The 20006-nt window shown below is 47.1% G+C and overlaps 2 protein-coding genes and 2 long non-coding RNA genes across 6 annotated transcripts; 1 reads left to right on the top strand and 3 right to left on the bottom strand.

Moving 5' to 3' along the window:
* Window positions 1-1205: 1205 nt before the first annotated feature.
* On the top strand, window positions 1206-7875 carry TALDO1 (transaldolase 1). Its single transcript, XM_039553171.1, has 8 exons — window positions 1206-1457; window positions 3578-3701; window positions 4102-4209; window positions 4773-4904; window positions 5337-5512; window positions 5650-5847; window positions 6947-7092; window positions 7612-7875. The coding sequence occupies exons 1-8, from the start codon at window positions 1391-1393 to the stop codon at window positions 7642-7644; spliced, it is 984 nt and encodes a 327-aa protein (XP_039409105.1). The 5' UTR covers window positions 1206-1390; the 3' UTR covers window positions 7645-7875.
* On the bottom strand, window positions 1976-3594 carry LOC120410119. 2 transcript variants are annotated; one of them, XR_005602078.1, is made up of 3 exons: window positions 3506-3594; window positions 2526-2734; window positions 1976-2236 (listed from the first exon to the last, which is right to left on the bottom strand). It is a non-coding gene; the product is annotated as an uncharacterized LOC120410119 (long non-coding RNA). The 2 variants fall into 2 exon arrangements; XR_005602077.1 differs by having other exon boundaries at window positions 1976-2734.
* LOC120410120 lies at window positions 6704-7655 on the bottom strand. The gene is made up of 2 exons (XR_005602079.1): window positions 7528-7655; window positions 6704-7142 (listed from the first exon to the last, which is right to left on the bottom strand). It is a non-coding gene; the product is annotated as an uncharacterized LOC120410120 (long non-coding RNA).
* A 4490-nt stretch (window positions 7876-12365) lies between the features above and the next one.
* On the bottom strand, window positions 12366-19318 carry GATD1 (glutamine amidotransferase like class 1 domain containing 1). 2 transcript variants are annotated; one of them, XM_039553404.1, is made up of 8 exons: window positions 19218-19318; window positions 18277-18353; window positions 17797-17902; window positions 17144-17251; window positions 16292-16386; window positions 15061-15154; window positions 14201-14312; window positions 12366-13678 (listed from the first exon to the last, which is right to left on the bottom strand). In XM_039553404.1, the coding sequence occupies exons 1-8, from the start codon at window positions 19273-19275 to the stop codon at window positions 13669-13671; spliced, it is 660 nt and encodes a 219-aa protein (XP_039409338.1). In that variant the 5' UTR covers window positions 19276-19318; the 3' UTR covers window positions 12366-13668. The 2 variants fall into 2 exon arrangements, with proteins under 2 accessions (XP_039409338.1, XP_039409339.1); XM_039553405.1 differs by having other exon boundaries at window positions 12366-13675.
* Between the last annotated feature and the right edge of the window lie 688 nt (window positions 19319-20006).

The following is a 20006-nucleotide window of genomic DNA, read 5'->3' as shown; positions in this document are numbered from 1 at the left end:
CAGGATGGCAAGCACGGGAGGTGAAAAAGTTTCTAAAATGAAAATAAAAACGAATGTTGAGCTAGGAAACACGCCATCTTCTAATCCTGGGGTGTAGAGGAAAGCAAATCACAGGGAATTACAGTTATCTGGGATTTTAACAGGAGTGTACATGACAGCTCTGTAAAGCTGGGAGCCACAGGAGCACTTCCTAAAACAAATATCTCAGTAGACCTTATTGCAGAGATCACTTTTACAAATTTCCATGCGACTGAGCTGTGCTCTGTTTGTACTGCCTGCAGACAGTACATTGATGTAACTGAGCGAAGGAGACAATGATATAACCGTGCACTGTACAAGATTTATTAAAATAGTTAAGTTATACTTATAACTCCATCTCCGACTCTTTCACTGAGAGTCTCAGAAACTCAGCAGAATGTCTGAAACCACACATTTCCTTTTGGTTTTGGGGACTGACATTCAACAGGAAGGATGTTACGGCCTGGATAGCTGTGTCTTAAGAATAGGGGCAAAGCACGAGAAGGCTGTACAAAAGCACATTCTTGCCTCTCTGGAAGGGGAACGACTGTGGCAGCTGTCCCAAGTGGAACCATACAGAAAGAGGGAACAGCATAACCCCATGACTAGGAGCCTGTTACACGGATTCTCCAACATTTCCAGCCAAGAGCCATCCTGTTTCCAGAAGCACAACCACACTAACAAGATCACCTCTTTTACAGCCTAAATAAAGTTCAGGTGAACCACGAGCCCAAAACACCTGCCTTACTGGGCCGGGGGCTCTCTCAGCGCCTGGAGCTGCACCCGAGAAACCATTTCGAACCTTGCCACGACGGCGGCGAAGGGAGCACAGAGCGCTCAGCTCCTGCAGCGGGGCACCACCGACGCAGCTCCAAGCCTCCCCCTCATGGGCTGCCCGCCGCCACCTTGCGGCACCGGCCGCGCCCGGGCCCCGCGCGGCCATGAGGGACGGGCGGCTCAGGGGCGGGTCGGGCGCCGTACCGGCCGCGGGGAAGACTGCCGGGGGTTCTGGCGACAGGAGGTTCCGGGCCCGAGAGATTTCGGGGCCAGAAGATGCCGGGGCGGGGAGACCCCCCCGATACGCTCCGCTGGGGACGATGGCGGCGTCACGGTCGCCAAGGCGAACCCCCGCCCGGCCCTCACGAACCAGCCAATCAGAATCGCTCTTCCTCCCGGCCTCGTCCGTCTCCTGTCCGCGCTCCTGATTGGCCGCTGCCGCCCAGCCAGGCTGGGATTGGCGGCGGGCGGCGGGAGCGCGCGGGCCGCGGGAGCGCGCGCGGGCCGGTGCCCTTCGGGCACGTACCGTCCCTCGTGGGCGCGCGAGTCCCCCGGAGCCGCGGGCGTGTCGGTGTCCCCCGTGGAGCGGCAGAAGATGGAGTCGGCGCTGGACCAGCTCAAGCACCACACCACGGTGCTGGCCGACACCGGGGACTTCAACGGTGAGAAGCGGCATGAGGGGATCCTGTCTCCGCAGCTTCTGCTTAGCCCCCTCTTCTCCCGCCCCTCTTCACGGAGAGTGGGCGAGCCCGGCCGAAGGGGCGCGCGCTGCGGGGACCGACCCACCCTGGGGCCGGAGGGGGGGCGAGCGGGACGGCGCTCGGTGGCGGCGCTGGGTCTCCATCCCAGGGCAGATCCCGCCCCGCCAGGACATTGTCCAGACCCCCCCGTGATTTCTCCCGGTTTGCCCTCGAGTGTGCCCTGACCACTCCGTTCAGCTCTGCGTGCTGTCAAGAAGAAGTGCCAGACTAAAGCCAGGCTCTGCTGTTCTAATTAATTTTGGGTTTTCTTCCAGTGGGCTGTCTAGATCTGGGACTTGTTTGGGGTTTTTCAGACTCACGCTTGGACGGGGCTTGGAGCAGCCTGGTCCAGTGGAGGGTGTCGCTACCCATGGCAGGGAGCGGAACTGAACAATCTTTAAGGTTGCTTCCAACCCAGTCATTCCAGGATTCTGTAAAAATAATGTCAGAGTGCTTTTATTTTCATTTTCTCCTGAGAATAAGCCAGCACACTCCTTTCCGAGAAAGGGAGGTGGCCTTCGATTAGAAAGCCACTTGTTCCCAAGCTGTCACTGCCTGGCCCGGCACAGACACGGAGCCTGCTCGGTCTGTCAGAGCCAAGAATTCCCTCCCTGGGTGTCTCTGGGTTGTATAGACCAGTCCTTGAATCCTGTCCTGTTCTCGCCCAGGCCTGCAGTAATCCCTCCACTGCTTGCCTAATCCTGTTGGTGTAACAATAAACAATCCTAAATGGCCACTGTCAAATGTCTTAAGAGTAGTAAACTTAAGGTGAAGAGAGCACAGGGGTGGCAACAGCACAGGAAAAAAACACAGCCCCAGGATGGCCGAGGGGGTGTTTGTGTGCAGGCAGCAGTAAGGACTGTAGAATATCCCACAGGGATCATCGAGTCCAGCTTCTGGCCCTGCACAGGACATCCCCAAGTTGTTCTCTGGGCTGCTCCTATCACCTGGGGGTCATTCTTAAGAGTCCAGACAAGGCAAGAGCCTTACCTGGCAGGTTAAACCCTGGTGGAGGTGAAGGTGGTTGTTGCTGCTGGTGGTTCCCAGTGGTGTTGGTAGATCAAGGTGTCGGTATAGAACCGAGTTTCATTGATGTGCTGCTCTGCTTTAAGCACTACCCGTGTGAACTGAAGTTCTGAAGGACCTGTTTGTATGGAGTGGACCTCTCTCCCGGATCCTGATCATTGCCTGGGAGGGATCTATGGAAAAACAATGCTTATTTTCAGTACAGTTGCACTCTCTCACTTGGGGTTTCATCCCTGTGCAGAAAATGCTGAGGAGAAGGGGCTGGTAATACGTATTTTGTTATTTTTTTGACATTTTAACTGCATTGTTGAAACTGCTGAGGGGCCTGCAGAGGCTCTGCACTGTTTGCCCAGTCGGGCCCTGGTGCCAGGCTGTGATTACAGCTGGATAATATGTGTCACAGCCTGCTGGAGCAAATGCCTGGCATCACCTGAAACAGGCGTAGTCCAGGGCTTAGGGTAAGACCAAGACTCAAGTGTCCTCCTGGTGGGACCAGGAAATTACAAAAGCAGATACTGAGAAACTGCATCTGTTTGGAAAAGGTTTAAAAAGCAGTAAGAAAAGGTGCTGGAGCCTCACAGGTGAATTCACCTGTCCTGGTCCCATCAGTTGGACACAAACAAAAGCCCGAATTTCTGACTGCTTGAGGGGAAGGTCCCTAAAGATAGGGACTTCAAGGTTCTTTATTCCCCTCTGTGATTCCTGGAGCTCAGTTATGCTGGTTGGGGATGAAGTTTGGAAATTAGTACTACTTCTCTTCATCCATCATTTCTACAGGTTTATACTTTTGGGCAATTTCTGTAGTTTATAAACTTTAAAGTTTGCTGTATCTTGTGACAGCAGCCCAGTTGTTCTGTACTGTGGCACAAACCAGCCTTCAGGCAGTGTTTAAACACCACTCAGCGCTGTTGTGCTCCGTCAGTAACAAGTGTTTACATTCTCACCTGGTTGAGCAAAATGCTTCTGATTTCTCAGGCTGGCTGGCTGTTTCCAACAGGTTGGTTTTCTTTCCTTAGCCATCGATGAGTACAAGCCCCTGGATGCCACCACAAATCCCTCCCTGATCCTCACTGCAGCTCAGATGCCAGCATACCAGAATCTTGTGGATGATGCTGTTGCCTACGGGAAGAAGCTTGGTGGGTAAGTAAAGAGGGTTTTAATCTCAGCAGACCTATATTTAAAATGCCTTAATTATATACAAGCAACATACTGGGGTTTCCCCCTCATGTACTTGTGGGTTTGTCTCCTGCCCCAAAAGGCCTCAACACTTTAAGAAAAATTCCTTACGCCTATTCCAGATGTGCTTTTAAGAAGTGCATCCCCATTTCCCAGCTCACACCTGGCCCTCCTTGCTCAGGAAAACAGCATTGCAGGAAAGAGTGTCCAAAGGCTAATCCTGCTGGCAGGACAGAAGTGGCTCATTTGAACTCTGGAATTTAATGTTAAATGGTCTGTGAAATCTGATCTTCAAATCCACGGCGAAGTGTAAACTCACTTTTTTTTTACCCCCATAAATGCTTTTGCTCTTTGTGGTTTTCAGGTCAGAAGAGGAGCAGATCAAAAATGCTTCTGACAAGCTTTTTGTATTATTTGGAGCTGAAATCCTGAAGAGGATACCTGGCCGTGTGTCCACAGAAGTAGATGCAAGGTTGGCTCTTTTCCCTCTGGGTTACCCTGGATAAATTTGTACATACAAAAAGAGACCTGATGTGAGCTGGAGAAAGATTACTTGCCTAGAAGACCAGCAGGACTTATATTGTTAATATTTAAGAGTGTGGATTTCCCTTAGCTTGACTAGAACTCTGTAACAAAAACAAGCAGCACTGACCTTGGGTTTTCATAATCTTCCTGCTGCTTCTTAAGCAAGGGAAACCTCACAGTTCCAGTCATAGTTTCGCTCGTTCTCTTCTATGTGATAATAGCTGTTCAATTTAGCAAGGGATCTGTTTGAACAGTTTATTTCAAGACTTGCACAGGACTTGGTGTTAAATTGCTCAGTGCCAATTTTTGTTAATGCTCAGCTTCTGAATTTATTATAAGAAACTTCCTTCTCAAAGGGCTGACCATCCAGGAGGGATCTGAGAACACAAACCTGCTGTTGGCATGTAAATGCTGATAAAACAGTACAGTGTTTCCCATGGGGCCCTCGGGGAGAGAATTAAAAAAAAAACAAACCAATCAGTTTTAAACAGTGCTGCTCTTGCCTCAAAGGTTGTCCTTTGATAAGGAAGGAATGATTCAAAGGGCCAGGCGCCTCATCGACCTCTACAAGGAAGTAGGAGTTGGTAAAGATCGGATTCTCATCAAGCTCTCTTCAACGTGGGAAGGAATCCAGGCTGGCAGGTAAGGCTGTGTGTGCCTGGCGTGCTGATTCATGGCATGCTCCTGCCTGTCCACAGCCACTGACATTGCATTCTGTACTTGAATATAAACAGCAGTGCTGAAAGCACAGCATGAGGAAGTCTGTCATGAGCACGGAAGGTGCTCTCCCACAGCTTGCTGTTGAAATAGGGAAAGTTTCTTCATACAAGGGCCAGGCCACAGTTTCCTGAAATACCCTGCTAAGCTGGCTGCATTTGGCTGGAGGAACAGCATTAATAAAGCAGTTTGGCAGCACAAAACATTTGCTGTTAGCTGACAACTTTAAAGCTTACCAAGTATGCCCCCTTCCTAAATTAACTTAAGGAGTTCAGTAGTTTGAACGTAGCAGCTCATTCCTGAATATGAATTCTGTAGGTGAGCAAAGTGCTGTTCTAAGCCAGCCTGTGTCTGCAGGGTTCTGGAGGCCGAGTATGGGATTCACTGCAACATGACCTTGCTGTTCTCCTTTGCTCAGGCTGTTGCCTGTGCTGAAGCTGGAGTTACTCTGATTTCCCCGTTTGTGGGACGGATCCTGGACTGGTATGTTGCAAATGGAGACAAGAAAACCTATGAGCCTTCAGAGGATCCAGGTGAGCAACACTGCTGAGAAAAACAACAGCTGCTCATTCAAACAGTTTACTTGTAAAAGCCCTCTTATGGCAAAATGCCGGGTTTGAGCATGTTCTAAATAATCACTTACAGTAAAGTTGCTGGTTTCTGCTTGTAGGAGTGAAGAGTGTCACCAAGATCTATAACTACTACAAAAAGTTTGGCTACAAAACCATCGTGATGGGTGCATCGTTTCGCAACACGGGCCAGATCAAAGCGCTCACGGGCTGTGACTATCTCACCATTTCACCCAAGCTCCTGGCAGAGCTCAGCAAAGAGCATGTCAAGTTAACTCCCACACTCAGTGTCAAAGAGGGTGAGTCCACTCCTGGGGGTTTGTTCAGTCTTCCCTTCTTCTGCAGTGCTGAGTCTGGGGTTCTGGTCAGTGCTGTGGTGCTTGCTGCCATCCTGCTTTAGGGATAAATCCAGTTTCCTAGAGGAAATACTATAGCCTCATTACAGTATCGCTGCTACAATTGCTGACACACTGAGCACTAATTAGATTACAATGGGTTTGGAGTGTGTGTCCATACTCTGCACCTCTCCCCGTGGGACAGGGAGAGAAGAGGAAAGTTAATGTGCACATGCTCAGGATGAAATTTCACTGAACAGTAGCAAAGATGCCGAACTTGGTTTCATCTTAATCTCTAGACATGCCAAGAGGTATTTTCCCTCCAGAAATTAGAAACAAATCATACACAAGACCGAGTGATTTGATCTGGTGACACTGTGCCACAATGGCTTGGAATCCTTGTTCCCATTGCACTTCAAGGCCAGGTTGGATGGGGCTTGGAGCAATCTGGGATAGCGGAAGGTGTCCCTGCTCATGGCTGGGCAGTGGAACTGAATGGAGTGTAAGGCTCCTTTCCACCCAAGTCATTCCAGGATTCTGTGATAGTGTCCCTTTCCTGCAGCCTCATTAAAATGCTGGTTTACATCTCAGAAAGCAGCTCTGTGCCATGGGTTGCTGCCCACAGGCTGCTGCTGGCCTGGGAGCCTGCTATCAAATGAGCTTTTGTTAGTTCTTGCCAAATGATCAAAGCCCTGATTGTTCAGAATATTTGCTTAGAATGTCTCACTGCTGCAGGGTGGTTGCACAATTCCTTAGAATAGGCCTGGAAGTGCTGTGCCATTCAGCAGCAGGTACAAGATACTGACACACACAAACACTGTGCATTAAGATAAACTGATTTATTAGGCTACCTTTTCCTTTTTCCTCTTTGTTCTCCAGCCAGATCAGGAGCACTTTCAATCTCACATCCCAGATTGTGCTCCTGAAGCAAGTCATACTGAAAGTATTTAAAATTTTTCCAACACCTAGAAATGGTTAGAACTCAAGACAATTTTAGGAAGTCTAAATTTTGTAAGAGTCTGATCACCTGGTTTTTGTTTCTTTTTCTACTTCTCCTGCACAGCTCAGGCATGCAATCTTGAGAAGATCCACCTGGATGAGAAGGCATTCCGCTGGCACCACAACGAAGACCAAATGGCTGTGGAAAAGCTGTCTGATGGGATCAGGCGATTTGCTGCAGATGCAGTTAAGCTGGAGAGGATGTTAAAGGTAGATGTTGTATCACGCTCCTTCCATGTACTGCAGCCAGCCTGGTGTGGCTAAGGATTGAACGAGTCTGGTCAGGTTTTTGGACAGGTTATGTGGGACAAGCCACCTAAATTCAGTGAACTTGGTAAGCTTCACTGCATGCCAAGAAAGAATTCCTGCCATGGGTGGGCCACACCTGCAGTTTGAGGCCCCAGGATTGGCAGCTCATCAGGATAACTGTCAAAGTGAGAAGTCCCTTAAATCTGATTCTGAGCTGTCAGCAGCAGTACAGGACACAAATAATCTGCAGGTAGTGAGCTGGAAATAAATCATGTTTGTACTTGGAGGCACTAAGAAAGAGCAGGTATGCTGTCAAAGTCTTCTGTCAGATTGTGGAGAGGCTTTCATGTGGGATTCATCAAACCGTGTTTTTTGGGGTAGAAACATTCAGTGTACCTGATCTAGGCACTTGGTGACTGGCAACTCCTTGCAGCATTCCCAAACTCTTACTCAGCCATGCTTTTTCTATTCTTTTTCTAGGAGCGAATGTTCAGCACTGAAAATGGAAAGTAAAAAAAGACAAAACAATAATCAGCATTTCCCTGAGTGCTCCAGGCTGAGGTGGATCACCTGAGGTTCAGTGGATGTACAAATGTCTTACCTGTAAAAGTATCATGCTGTGTGTGGATAGATTTCTGTATCATGCTTTTTTTTTTTTATCAATTTGCAAGGGGACAAATGGAATTTCAAATTTTTGTGGCACTTTTGTCAATACATGCAAATTAAAACCGATTTGCCCTGTAACATGGTCAATTCACTGCTGCAGGAGACACCTGATAGGATTTAAGTTCTTTGTATTAAATTCCTAATTAAGCTTACAGTCCCAATACATTTAAGAAAACAGTTTTTAATTTCAGGTTGTTTTAAAGAGCAAATACAGTTTTCACAAGCCCCTCTTGGTACAAAACCCACAAGTACTCCTGTGAGACACATATATATGCCAAAATATATACATATATGTGTGTAGGTATCTTACTAGTTTATATAGACCCAGTTCTATGAAGAGTAGACAAGAAAAAGTGATAGGACAAGAAGGAAACAGCCTCAAGTTGTGCCAGGGAAGGTTTAGATTGGATATTAGGGAACATTTATTCACTGAAAGGGGCTGTCCAACCTGGCACAGCTGCCCAGGGCAGTGGCTGAGTCCCCATCCCTGGAGGGATATAAAAGCCACGTGGATGTGGCACCTGAGGACATGAGATAGTGGTGGCCTTGGCAGTGCTGGGGGAATGGCTGGACTTCATGGTCTCAGCAGTCCTTTCCAACCTCAGTGATTCATTCCTTGATTTTAAGAGATCCCTGCTTGTATGTGGACACAATTTGCTGTTTCCTGACAAAGTTGCCTGAACTTAAAGAAAAGGGAGAAAAGGCAGCAGTGCAGCTCCAGCACTGACAGACACGTGCTCTGTCCAGACCAAGGGAGCCACTGATCCCTCACGCCAGTGTGACACAGCAGCTCTGCTGTCAGCACATCCAGAACAACCTGGGAGCTGCTGTTCCAGCCAAAGGGACAGCCAGCTACAATCAGACAGACAGCTGGTGCTGCACTCCCAGCCTGCCCTGGGAATCCTGCCAGTCTACCAGAGGGAGGTGAAGTCTCCAGGGGCCTCATCCAGACCCTCTGTCCTACAGGTGTTGGTGAGGGGGGAAGCAGAGCAGGCAGAAAGCAGGCTGCCCAAAGGGAGGTGACCTTTTATCCTCAAAGTCAAGCCAGCACTAAAACCTTGACCCTGCCCCTCCCTACAGCCATCAGACCCTCCACTGCACATCCCTTCTTAATTTAACCTATTTGGCATTTTTCACTCTTACTAAACTGAGTATTCCTACAGAGATCTCTAGAATGGTTTGGGTTGGAAGGGAACCTTGAAGACCATCCCCTTCCACTCCCCTGGCATGGGCAGGGACACCTGCCCCTAGAGCAGGTTGCTGTGCTGTAACACCACACACTGCACCCACCAGGTCAGGGTGGGAATTCGGGCACACAGAATGTGGGGACTTGCTGCTGTCAAACTGGCTGGTCAGAGGCTTGGAGCCTTTGGAATAAATGCCCCTTTTTCCCCGAGTGAAGCAAGAACCTTCACACGCGTGGAATCTGTCCCCTCACATAGCTGAGACACAGCTGGGTCAGTAACACTGGAGCTTAAATGAAACTCTGAAGCGTTTCAGAAGGTGCTCAAGAGAGAACAAAATACTGCTGTGAAAGGGGTAAGAGGCAGGAAAAAGTGCCTGAGTAACAGTTAAGTTACAATAATAAATTATGCCTTACTCCACTTACCTACAGACACCTCTCAAGAGCTGAGGGGGCTGCAGGCAAACAAGTTATGCTTAAAATGTTTGGTCACAGGGTCCCTTACCTGCTGTGGTGGCAGCTGTGTTTCCTCCTAAGCACTGGGGTTCCTTCTCTGCAGCACAGCTGGATGTTGTGAGGTGCCTGACATCCGTGGCTAAGCCACAAAGTCCACATCCTTCCTGAAATGGTGAAAAAAAAAAACAAGCACCACATAAACCTTCAGCCTGTACAGCTCCTTAGTCAGTCACACAAAGTCCATTTACTCCTAGCTCTTCCTCAACTTCCCCTCTCTTCAGCAGATGGAGAGCTCTCTCCCAGGGCCCTTGTCTGTGCCCCGCTTACAAACTCCTTCTGGGATTTCCCAGATCTCCATACCTCCTCAGATTAAGAAATCAGGAGATATCTCTTGCCTCCCAGCAAGGTCTGTAGCTCTTACAGGCACAAGGACAGGACTGAGGAATTAGGGGCAGATGTAAAGTGTATGTGTGGAGAAATCCCAAAGAATACATACATAAACTTTAAAGCATCGATTTAAAAATGACAGCACCTTTCCCAACGTTTCCTTGTGGTGGCTTCTCTCTGATTCCAACATCCAGCAAACACACAAAGCTTGGAGTGGGGTTGGAAGTTTTTCCTTCCTCCTCCAGCCATGCCTTGCATCCCATCACACGCTGTGCTAAGGGAGATATGCTGCTGCTCCCAGCACCTCCTCCATTCTTGAAACAGGAGGTACAGGAGAGCAGAGCTGTTGGAAGAACAGACACACTGAGTGCATCCATTTATATTCATCCTCCCAACATGGAATTTGAGTCCTTAGATTCACTGGTTATGTCTATCCAATACAGCCATCAGAGGCCAGTACAGATGCCACCAAACCATTCCCTTTGAAATTTTAAAGTAAATAAGGACCAGAGAGCCACTTCCATCTCTTCTGGCCCTTGTCTGAATGCACACAAGATGAATAAAGCAGCAGGTTCTATTTTTAAAAACAATTTTAAGGTTTATTTTACAAGATTATACTCCGGAAGCTCCAAGAAAAGAATCTTCTTAATTAAATATTAAATACACTGATGGAATGCTAGTATGACCAACAACCATCAGCTGCAGACAGGGCCAGAGTTCAAATATCTTGTCAGGATCCCCAAAAACATGAAAATTGAGATCATGCCCACAGGCAGGTCTTGGGGCTCTGTTTTCCAGAGTTAAGCAGTTTCCCAACTGCTGCACCAGCACCCCTCTTCCCAGCTTGGCTGTAAACCTGCCAGGAAATGCTCCCATACCTTAGGGATGGTGGGCTGTCCTCTTGGTGAAGAAATCCTTTGTGGGGTACAAGACAGCAGTGCCCTTTTACAGCTGTGAGCCAACATCTGAGAAAACTCCTTATCCATTTGGATTCATCCTGCTCCACCTACTGCAGAGGCACTCTGATGCTTCTAGCAGGTACCTCCATATCTGCCTGTAAAAATACCAGAGAAAAAAAGAGGATATGGTCCCAGCTATTAAGAGAAGATGTAACAATGTGAGTCCCAAATAAATAAAAAGCCCTAGAAAATAAAACCAAACCCCCACCCAAATAAACAAAACAATGAAACCTACCAGCTGGATGTCACCAGGAACAGATTTCCAAGGAAACAAGCCTGGCTGGTAACATTCCTAGGACCAAAGCACCAAGCACTGCACACTGCAATGCTGAAACAATCAAGGTTTGTGTGGGATGAAAATCTCCCAAATTTGAAGGCTTTCTGCCTTTGGGAAGCAGTTTCTGCCCTGGCGACAAAAAACCCTCAGTATAAACACCACTGCTTGGATGCCTGGGATGGGATACTTCACAGGGTTCCTCAGCTGGACCAGGCACAAGGTACAGAAGATACAAACCCAAGTTCTTCCCATGGGAAGTTTAAAATGGAAGAACTATGAAAAAATCCTTGCTCTTTGTGTAATGCCACTTCATGATTTCGGTTGATGTAAATACCTTCTAGGTAAAAGAAAAGAAAATAACAAACTATCATGTTTTACATTTGTAGAACAAAATTAACACAGAAAATAAAGAGAATAAAACTTTCCTGAACATACCTGGACAACGTTCAACAGCTTCGTGTTTTCTATGTTCATTTCATCTTCTTTTCCCACAGTTTTTGAACAATTATTTCCAAACTCTGGCTAAAATTGGTCATACTGTAACAAGAACTTAAGAGCTATCATCACTAATGGCCTCAAGTTGTGCCTGGGGAAGTTTAGGTTGGATATTAGGGAAAAATTCTTCACGGAAATGGATGTCAAGCACTGGAACAGGCTGCCCAGGGCAGTGGTGGAGTCACCATCCCGGGAAGTGTTCAGAAAACACATGGATGTGACACCTGAGGGTGAGTGGTGAACATGGTGGTGGTGCTGCACTGATGCTTGGACTTCATCTTAAAAGCTCTTTTCTAACCTAAATTCCATGATTCTATGACTCAGATGGCTCCCAGTTTGTCAGCATGACTTGTGAAGGTGACACAATCCAGCCCACCACATCCAGATCCCACTCACAAAGCTGTCGGCCCACACCTGCACACATCACCTCTCCAGCCACTTGCTCATGGACCACACAACTCTTACCCCAATTTTCCCAAGAGCAACTTCATGGCTGAGGAGATAAAATGGGGTGTGTGATGGGAAAGAGTGAAAACACACACAGGAGCTCATCTTTTTTCTGCTCTCGTATGGGAGGAAAAAGGAAGCACCATCAAGTCCCCGGGCAGTGTGCTTTGTCCAACTGTTTGCTTCCCAACAGAGGCACAAGCAGAGCAATTCCAGCAGGTCCAGGATGCCACAAAATAAGGAAAAATTGCACAACAGGGGACTGATCAAAGCCTGTAGTGATGTGAACACTGTTTGCTCACCTGGCAGCAGACGAATGAGCCTGAACAGAACCTCATTTAAGGAATGAAAACAGGACACAGGGTAGACAGCAATATTCTATTTTTACAGGTAAGCAGTGAAAGATGCAGTGATTTTGGCAAAATCCCACGGAAACAACAGTCCCTAAGGAAATACAGTCTCCCACTTCACAAACTAGATGTGGCTTTCCAGACTGAAAGTATTCCCTGATGGTGTCAACATCAAATCCCCAAGATGGCTTGTCAAGAATGAAGATTTAAATTATCAAAGCTAATTGATACTTTAGTTTCTATCAAAGCCCAATTTTCATTTCAAATTCTGTTTTTAATTTCCATCAATGCCAAAGATATGTAAGCTAGGCTCCAGAATGCAACAGCAGAAGACCCAGCAAAACCCACAGCAGTCTGTCTTTTAAAATCACACTGAATTCTTGAGACAGAGCCAAAAAACTGGATTTCCACAGAAAAGACAAAACTTCCCTGCTTGATGACTTGTTAGAACCAAAATATTGTAATATCCTGGTGAGAAAACAAAAATGCAACCCCAAAGGTCCTTCCCTTTAGGGCACTGGAGAAATGTTGCCCACAATTCTAAGAGGGAAGGAAAATCAATTATTTGAAAGTTAATTTATCTACTTTCCAATATATTTGGTATGTCTGAGCCTGCAACAATTAAAAAAAAAAAATCTCAGTCTGATAATTCCTTTCCATGCTCAGGCTTCAAGCCACATCTGCAGCTCAGAAGGAAGGAGGAGGCCAGACTCCACCCTACAACTGGTTCCTCGCATGGGACCCACATTAGCCACCTGCGTTTTTCAGTGCCTTAGTCCACAAAATTCCAGCAAGAGACAGCAGCACTGTACTCCCAGAGAGGAGTATTTCCAAGAGAACAAAACCCACAACATAAGCAGCACAAAGGAGAACAAATAAACAATTGTAGGACCATTTAAAAAAAAATAGCTGAGCAAACTTTTTAAACACAATTCCAGCGATGTGAACAGGAAGAAAACAAGGGCATGCTGTGCATCAGTACAATGCCAACCCAGAGCAAGGCCTTCAGTTTCAGCAATTTGTATTCACAGCACCAGCTCTGGGGGGTTTTGAGAAGACAGTTCCCCACATCTGTAAATTGAGGGTCTAGAGAAGCAGTGAGAAAATGGAGCAGCAAAAATGTAAGGGAGTGTCCCAGCTGCTTCTGAAAACCTTCGTGATTCCAAACACACAGAACCTGACACTGCCACTTCACTGCCACAGTCACTCCAGAGTCCAGGACAGGGGTTCAGAGGGATGCTTTATCCAGGTCACAGCCATGGAAATCCTCAGCCTGCTGGCTCTTCATCCACCCTCTTTGCAAACAGACCTTCTCCTTCATTTCCTGCTGAAGGAAACACACCCAGATATGACAGGACCTGTTAGTGCACAGCCAGGACAGGCCTGGTACCACACACTCACCTGAACAAAAGAAGGGGTTTGTGGTTATTCATATGTGCTCTTCTATCTGACAATATGACTCTCAAACAAGCCAAGCCATTTCCAAAGAAATTAAATCCATTCATACCCAGAATTCTAAACCAGAGCTGACTCAAAGCCAGCCTGCCAAAGATCAAGAAACAAGAGATGTTTCCCTGAACAGAAATGTTTAGTGAAGCCTATTCAGCATTTTACTTTGCCAGTTCCACTACAGCTGTGCATTTCCCCACACATTTTCATCTTCTTTTTTTAAATAATCAAGTGCTCTTTGCCAAAACACAGAACTGCCTGGCTGGCTTGACCAAACAGAAGTGACACACACTTCAGTAGAAAACCATGGGGAAAAAACCCTTTGGAGGAACAGTATTCCTGAAACCAAAAGATGCTCACTAATGGTTGTTCCCAGTTCTTAAGCCCCATCTTGCCTCACCTGACATTGCAAAGAATCAGAAGGTTCTGGACAGCAGGAAGGGTGGAATTCTCATTCTGTCCTGTCACCAGGTGCCTGTCCAGCACCACATGGACAGCATCCGGGCTGCTGGCTGAACACAGGAGGAAAAACACAGGGTTTCTGTTAGAGCACACAAGCTCAGTGCCAGAATCCCACCACTGATAAACCCAACACAACACGTAACTATTTTGGCCAGACAGATTTGCTGGGTGCTGATCTATTACCCCAGCAAACAGAGGCAGTCTCAAGCCCCTCATGCTGAAACAACTTCCCTAGGAAATCCTTTTCTGGAAGAACAGGACTGGGTCCTTGATTCAATTAACACCAGGTGGGTAAAGCACATATATCAGGAGATTTTCATCATCTCAAAGTGTGTCTTTGAAAGTTGCAATTACCTCACAATACAACATAAACTCTTCTTATACCAGACACGAGCTGTGATCACCACGCTACAAAAATTAAATACTCATTTTCTGGCCAGTTACAACATCCCAGCGTGCTCAGATGTACCAGCAACTGCTCAGCACCCCAAACAGAATTTTTAAGTTACCTCATTCCAGACAGACTCCCAGCCTGGTTTGGGTAGGAAGAGACCCTAAAGCTCATTCAGTCCCATCCCCGTGCCACAGGCAGGGACACCTTCCACTATCCCAGACTGCTCCAAGCCCTGTCCAACCTGGCCTTGCAAACGACCAGTGATGTACTGGTAAATGAGGGAATGGGAATGCCAGATGAGATATCCTGCCAGTGGCCTGCTCAGCTGGATACAACTGGCACACAAGCACTCACTTCCCAAAGGAGACACAAAGTGTCCATCCCGGACACCAGGCATGACCCACCACTGAATGTAGCTCCAGAATCCTTCACGAAATCCTCCACAATAATGGACAAACTGGCAAAATTTGGCTGCCTCACCAGCTCGTACACAGAGGGCTGAAATAGATCAAAAGGAAATGAGTCTGGCTGGCTCAAGCAAAACCAGAACATACTTCCCTGAAATTTATATTTCTGTTCCCTCTACTATTCTCCCAACCAAATGATCACAAGCAGCTTTGATGGATTTTGTGCAGGGAGCAAACTGGAAACTCTTAAATGAGTTAAGAGGAAAAAACAACAACCAAACAATTTCTGCAGGTGTGATTAACTTCAGGAAGGCACAGACCTGTCTGTCCATGGCACACAAATATTTGGACACAGATGCTGTGCCACCTGCAGAGTCCAAAAACAGTAATCCATGTTGGAATGAATATGGGAAGCAGCTTAAAGACAGAAAATTTAGGAGCTTTTACAGTTTTTATGTGCAAAGGGAAGGAATTTAATTTTATGGTTTCCACAGCAACTATAGCTAGGCCACATCATGATTTACAATATTTCATCATAGACTATAACAATTCATATAGAGCCATAAATGATCCTTAACTCAAACAGAAGCACATGAGAACACTAATAGCTTTTGTAAGTCACAAAATCTCAATTTCTTAACTTCCATTGTAAATTTTCCATGCTAGAAGCTGTACTAGGGCGATTTCCACCACTCTGACACTATAAAATGGGCTGTGAGGTCAGAGCACATAAATAAAGTATCAACAGTAACTGGCTGCTTTAATTGCAAGACAGTTTGTACTGGCTTTTTGCCTAAAACTTCCTTTGTTTTCCTAAAACTCCCTCTACCTTTCAAAAAGAAACAGCACCTTGAGAAATATCATTTATTCCCAGCATTCATGAAACAAACAAACAAACAAACAAAAGAACTTTTTAAGTCCTCAACAACAAATGCAAAGAGCTGCAGCAGGAATTTCCAGCACTTTTTTTGCTTCAGTTTAAAGTTTACTGAACAATCAGAGGGAAAGCATTCCACACACGCCAGTTACCATGCCAGTGGGACAAACCCTTCACACACTCATTGCCGGGCCCCTTGTCAAAGAAAACTCTGCACATCTTGCACAAGCCAAGGGTATCAAACCAATAATTTATATTCACAGGAAGTTCCTGGGTGAGACCAAAACCACCAGAAATTCACACAGCAAAAAATCCCCCAAACAGCAAAAATCAGGTAAAAGCTTGACTTACCCCTGTCAGGCTGTATCCCTGGAAAACCCAGGATTTATCTTCATTGGTGGCACAACACAAAGCTGCCACTCCCTGTCCCACGGCACAGATGGGCTCTAGAAAAGAATTAAAGCACATTTGTGAGCATCTCCAAATAGTTAAAACAGGTGAGTGTGGTGAGAGTCATGCTGCCCTCCTGCAGTGAAGTTATACTGCATTGCCAATGTTCCTCTAGGTTGTAGGGGCTTTCCTGCACACTGCAGTAGCAATTATTGTCTATAATAGAATTACTACAATTATTCTATTATTATTATTACAGTAAGGGGAAGAGTAAGGCAGATTTTTACTCCAAGTCCAGAGACAGGTCCACAAATGCTCAAATGTGGAGCACACCCCAAGTCTTGATTAACTGCAGCTGTAATGATGATCCTGGTGCATTCCACACTTGGCTCTGAGCCTTGAATCCTGCTGATTTGGACAGAGCCATTTCTGTACCACTGTAAGGCAGCAAATCCTTCTTCTGAGACAAGCTACTAGCATTGCTTTTTAAGATACTTTAAGACCTCTTTTTCCTTTTCAAGGCTCTCTTTTTCCTATTTAAGACACTTGAGGACAGGTTTTTTTTCCTTTTAAGACTCCCTTTTTCATTTTTAAGACATTTTAGGATACTTTTTTTTCTTCTAAGACTCCCTTTCCGTTTTTTAAGGCCCATTAAGATACTTGTTTCCCCCCCTGAAGACACCTTTTTCCTCCCCAGTTCTGAATGCTCTTTAGCCATGCAAACACTTTTAAGTCTCTGGAAGGCAGCAGCCCTGCAGGAGCAGCACAGGAGCCCTGTTTCATTTACCCACTCCCCCGAGGATGTTCACCTACTGCTCTCAGTGCTGAAGTGCTGCAGGATCTTGGCCAGGTACCCGCTGTTGGCCAGGTCAGTCATGGCCCCAGGGCAGTTTGGGATCAGCAGGGCATGGTACCGAGCCCCTGGTCGGAAGGAAAGCAGGGAGATTGTAGGACAGGTAAAAAACCCAAAAAGCCTGACAATAAATCCACTGCACATTTGGAAAAAAATAGGACAAGCCTACATGAATAAGTTAAAAATAACCTAAAGAAACTAACAGAGCTACACAGAAGAGAGAAAAAGGTCCTTCTTGGGACAAGGAACACACATTTTCAATAAGCCCTGATGATCCAAGCAAAACTTAGAACTGTTCTGTCTGCTGGCTCCTACTCCAGCAAAATATTTATTTTGCACAAGTAACAATGTAGTGTGTGCTTATATACAACACAGACATTATATGTATACATTGCATATATATTAAAAAAGAATGACCATTCCAAGATAAATAACAAAACAGCAAAGCAGTTGCCAGGACTTCCTCTTAAATAAAAAATAAACCAACAACTGCAGCTGCCATGGTTTTCTCTTGAAACACAACTTTCCTGCCTTTTCTGTGTTGTTCTTCCCTAAAATCCTGGCCCTAAGCAACCCCTGTTTTCCTGACAGTGGCCCGTGGGGACACACTTACCATCAATGGACTCCAGCTTGGCAGGGTTGGCGTAGGATTTCATGCGGAAGTCCTGGATCCAGCGCATGTTGCCCTCGTTCACATCCACAAAATCAATGGGCTTGCCCTGGGGATAACATGGTTCACACACCGTGGTCAGGATCACTGCACAAGCATCCATGACACTTCCTGAAGGATGGCCATGTGGGATTTTGGGATGCTTCCGCTCTCAAAAACCTGAAGTTTTCCATTTTTCCCACTGAATTAGTACTAATAGCTTTTCCTCCACTCTTTGTGGGAACAGACACCCCAAAAGTCCAAATCCATGCTACAGAAAGCCTGCAGTCACTTCGGTATTAAAAAAACAGAATTAAACAGCTCCCTTAATGTTTAAGGCCAATAAAACACCTCTCAATACATTTATAGTACAATTATCTCATCACAACTGAGATATCAATTGGTTTCAGGCAGAAATCACAGTATTTGCCCATTTTCACTCACCCCAGGAGTTGCCACTTGCAGGTTAAAGGCAGAGCTGGCCAGAGTAAAGCAGTGAAGGAATGACTGGGCTGAAACACCTGGAAACAGATTCCAACACCTTAGGGAAACAACAGTGATAGTCTAATCCAGGCCAAACTTTATCTAGCAAAGTACACAAGCTTGGGGTTCTGCTCATCTGAAAAGCTCTAGATAATTTCAGAGGATTATTTTGTTATGATTCAATGATTTTTAAGACATCAAAAATGTATAGCCTTCATTACAGGTGAGCTGTGTGCTGAGGAATAGAATCCTGGAATGATTTGGGTTGGGAGGGACCTTAAATCCCATCTCGTACCAATCTCTTGCCATGGGCAGGGACACCTTCCACTATCCCAGATTACTCCAAGCCCTGTTCAGCCTGGCCTTGGACACTCCCAGGGATGAAGCACCCACAGTTTCTCCGGGCAACCTGTGCCAGGGCCTCTCCACCCTCACAGGAAAAGATTCTTCCCCCTAACATCCAATCTAAGCCGACCCTCCTTCCCCTCAAAGCCACTAAAGCCACACGCAGAGGAGCCAACCAGCACAGCTGCACATGGAGGCAACACCTGCAGTGCGGATGAGCACGGTGTGGGCTCACAGCTGCGCACGGAGGGCACACGTGGGGCTGAGCAGCTCGGCCGCAGTGTGACACACACACACACATACACATACACACACACACACACACACACACACACACACACACACGGGACACGCACACGGCAAGGGCTGTGGGGCGGGCACACGCGGGACACGCCGCGACAGCCACACAGGGGACACCCCCGCGCGGCACCGCCCCGCCCCGCCCCGCCCCGCCCCGCCCGCCGCGGCGCTGAGAAGGGACGGGGGGTGCGGGACACCCGCAGAGGCCGGAGCGGTGGCTCCCCGCGACCCGGCGGGGCCTCCCCAGTGCGTCTCACCCGCGGCGGCGGCGCTGGCGACGATGAGGCAGGAGGGCTTGGCCAGCCGGTCCGACATGGCGGGGCCGGGCCGCGGCGGCGCCTGAGGGGAGGGGCGCGGGGCGGTGCCTCGTGCGGCCGCGCGTGCGCGGGGCGGGGAGCGCTGATGGGCGGGGGGAAAGCGCGCGAAATCCTGAGGGGGGCGGAAAAGCGCGGGAAGCCCAGAGTGGGCGCTGCCGCCGCCGTGCCCTTTAAAAGCCCTCGTGTGTCCCGAGGATCATCTAGTTCCACGTCCCACCGGCAACTGTCATTGTTTCCTTATTTCCCTACTTTTGTAAGCCTCCGTGTTCAGTTTCTGGATTTGCGTCTTTCATCCCAGTGTGAATTTAATAGGTTTATCCCTTGCTGGCTGCTGGTGTCTTACAGACACAATGCTGTTATAAAATGGTAGATATAAGATAAAGACAGCACAGTTCTGCTATTGGTTTTATTTGTTTATTTGAAAGGGCTTCATTTCTAGCCTGGCTTTCTTAAAGGAAATGTAGCTTATGCCATCTTTCTGTCTCCTCAATCATCTGTATGTCTCCTTTTCTTTCCAGAACCATGTTCTGAATCTGTAGGCTGGTTAATCTGGATTTTCCTCTCTGCTCCAGCTTAGATGCCAGAAAATTATTTTTTAAAAGGAAAAAAAAGCATCTCTTTCACTATTCAGTTTTGCTGTTGTGTGGGGTAATTTGGGACTTAGTGCCACTCCAGCAGCCTAAGCCTTTATGGCACAGAGCGTCACATTTATGGTCCTTATTCCCTGCT

Source organism: Corvus cornix, chromosome 5 (genome assembly GCF_000738735.6).
Source record: "Corvus cornix cornix isolate S_Up_H32 chromosome 5, ASM73873v5, whole genome shotgun sequence".
NCBI lineage: Eukaryota > Metazoa > Chordata > Aves > Passeriformes > Corvidae > Corvus > Corvus cornix.
Note: the sequence above shows the minus strand (reverse complement) of the source record. Positions and strands in the feature narration are given on the sequence as shown.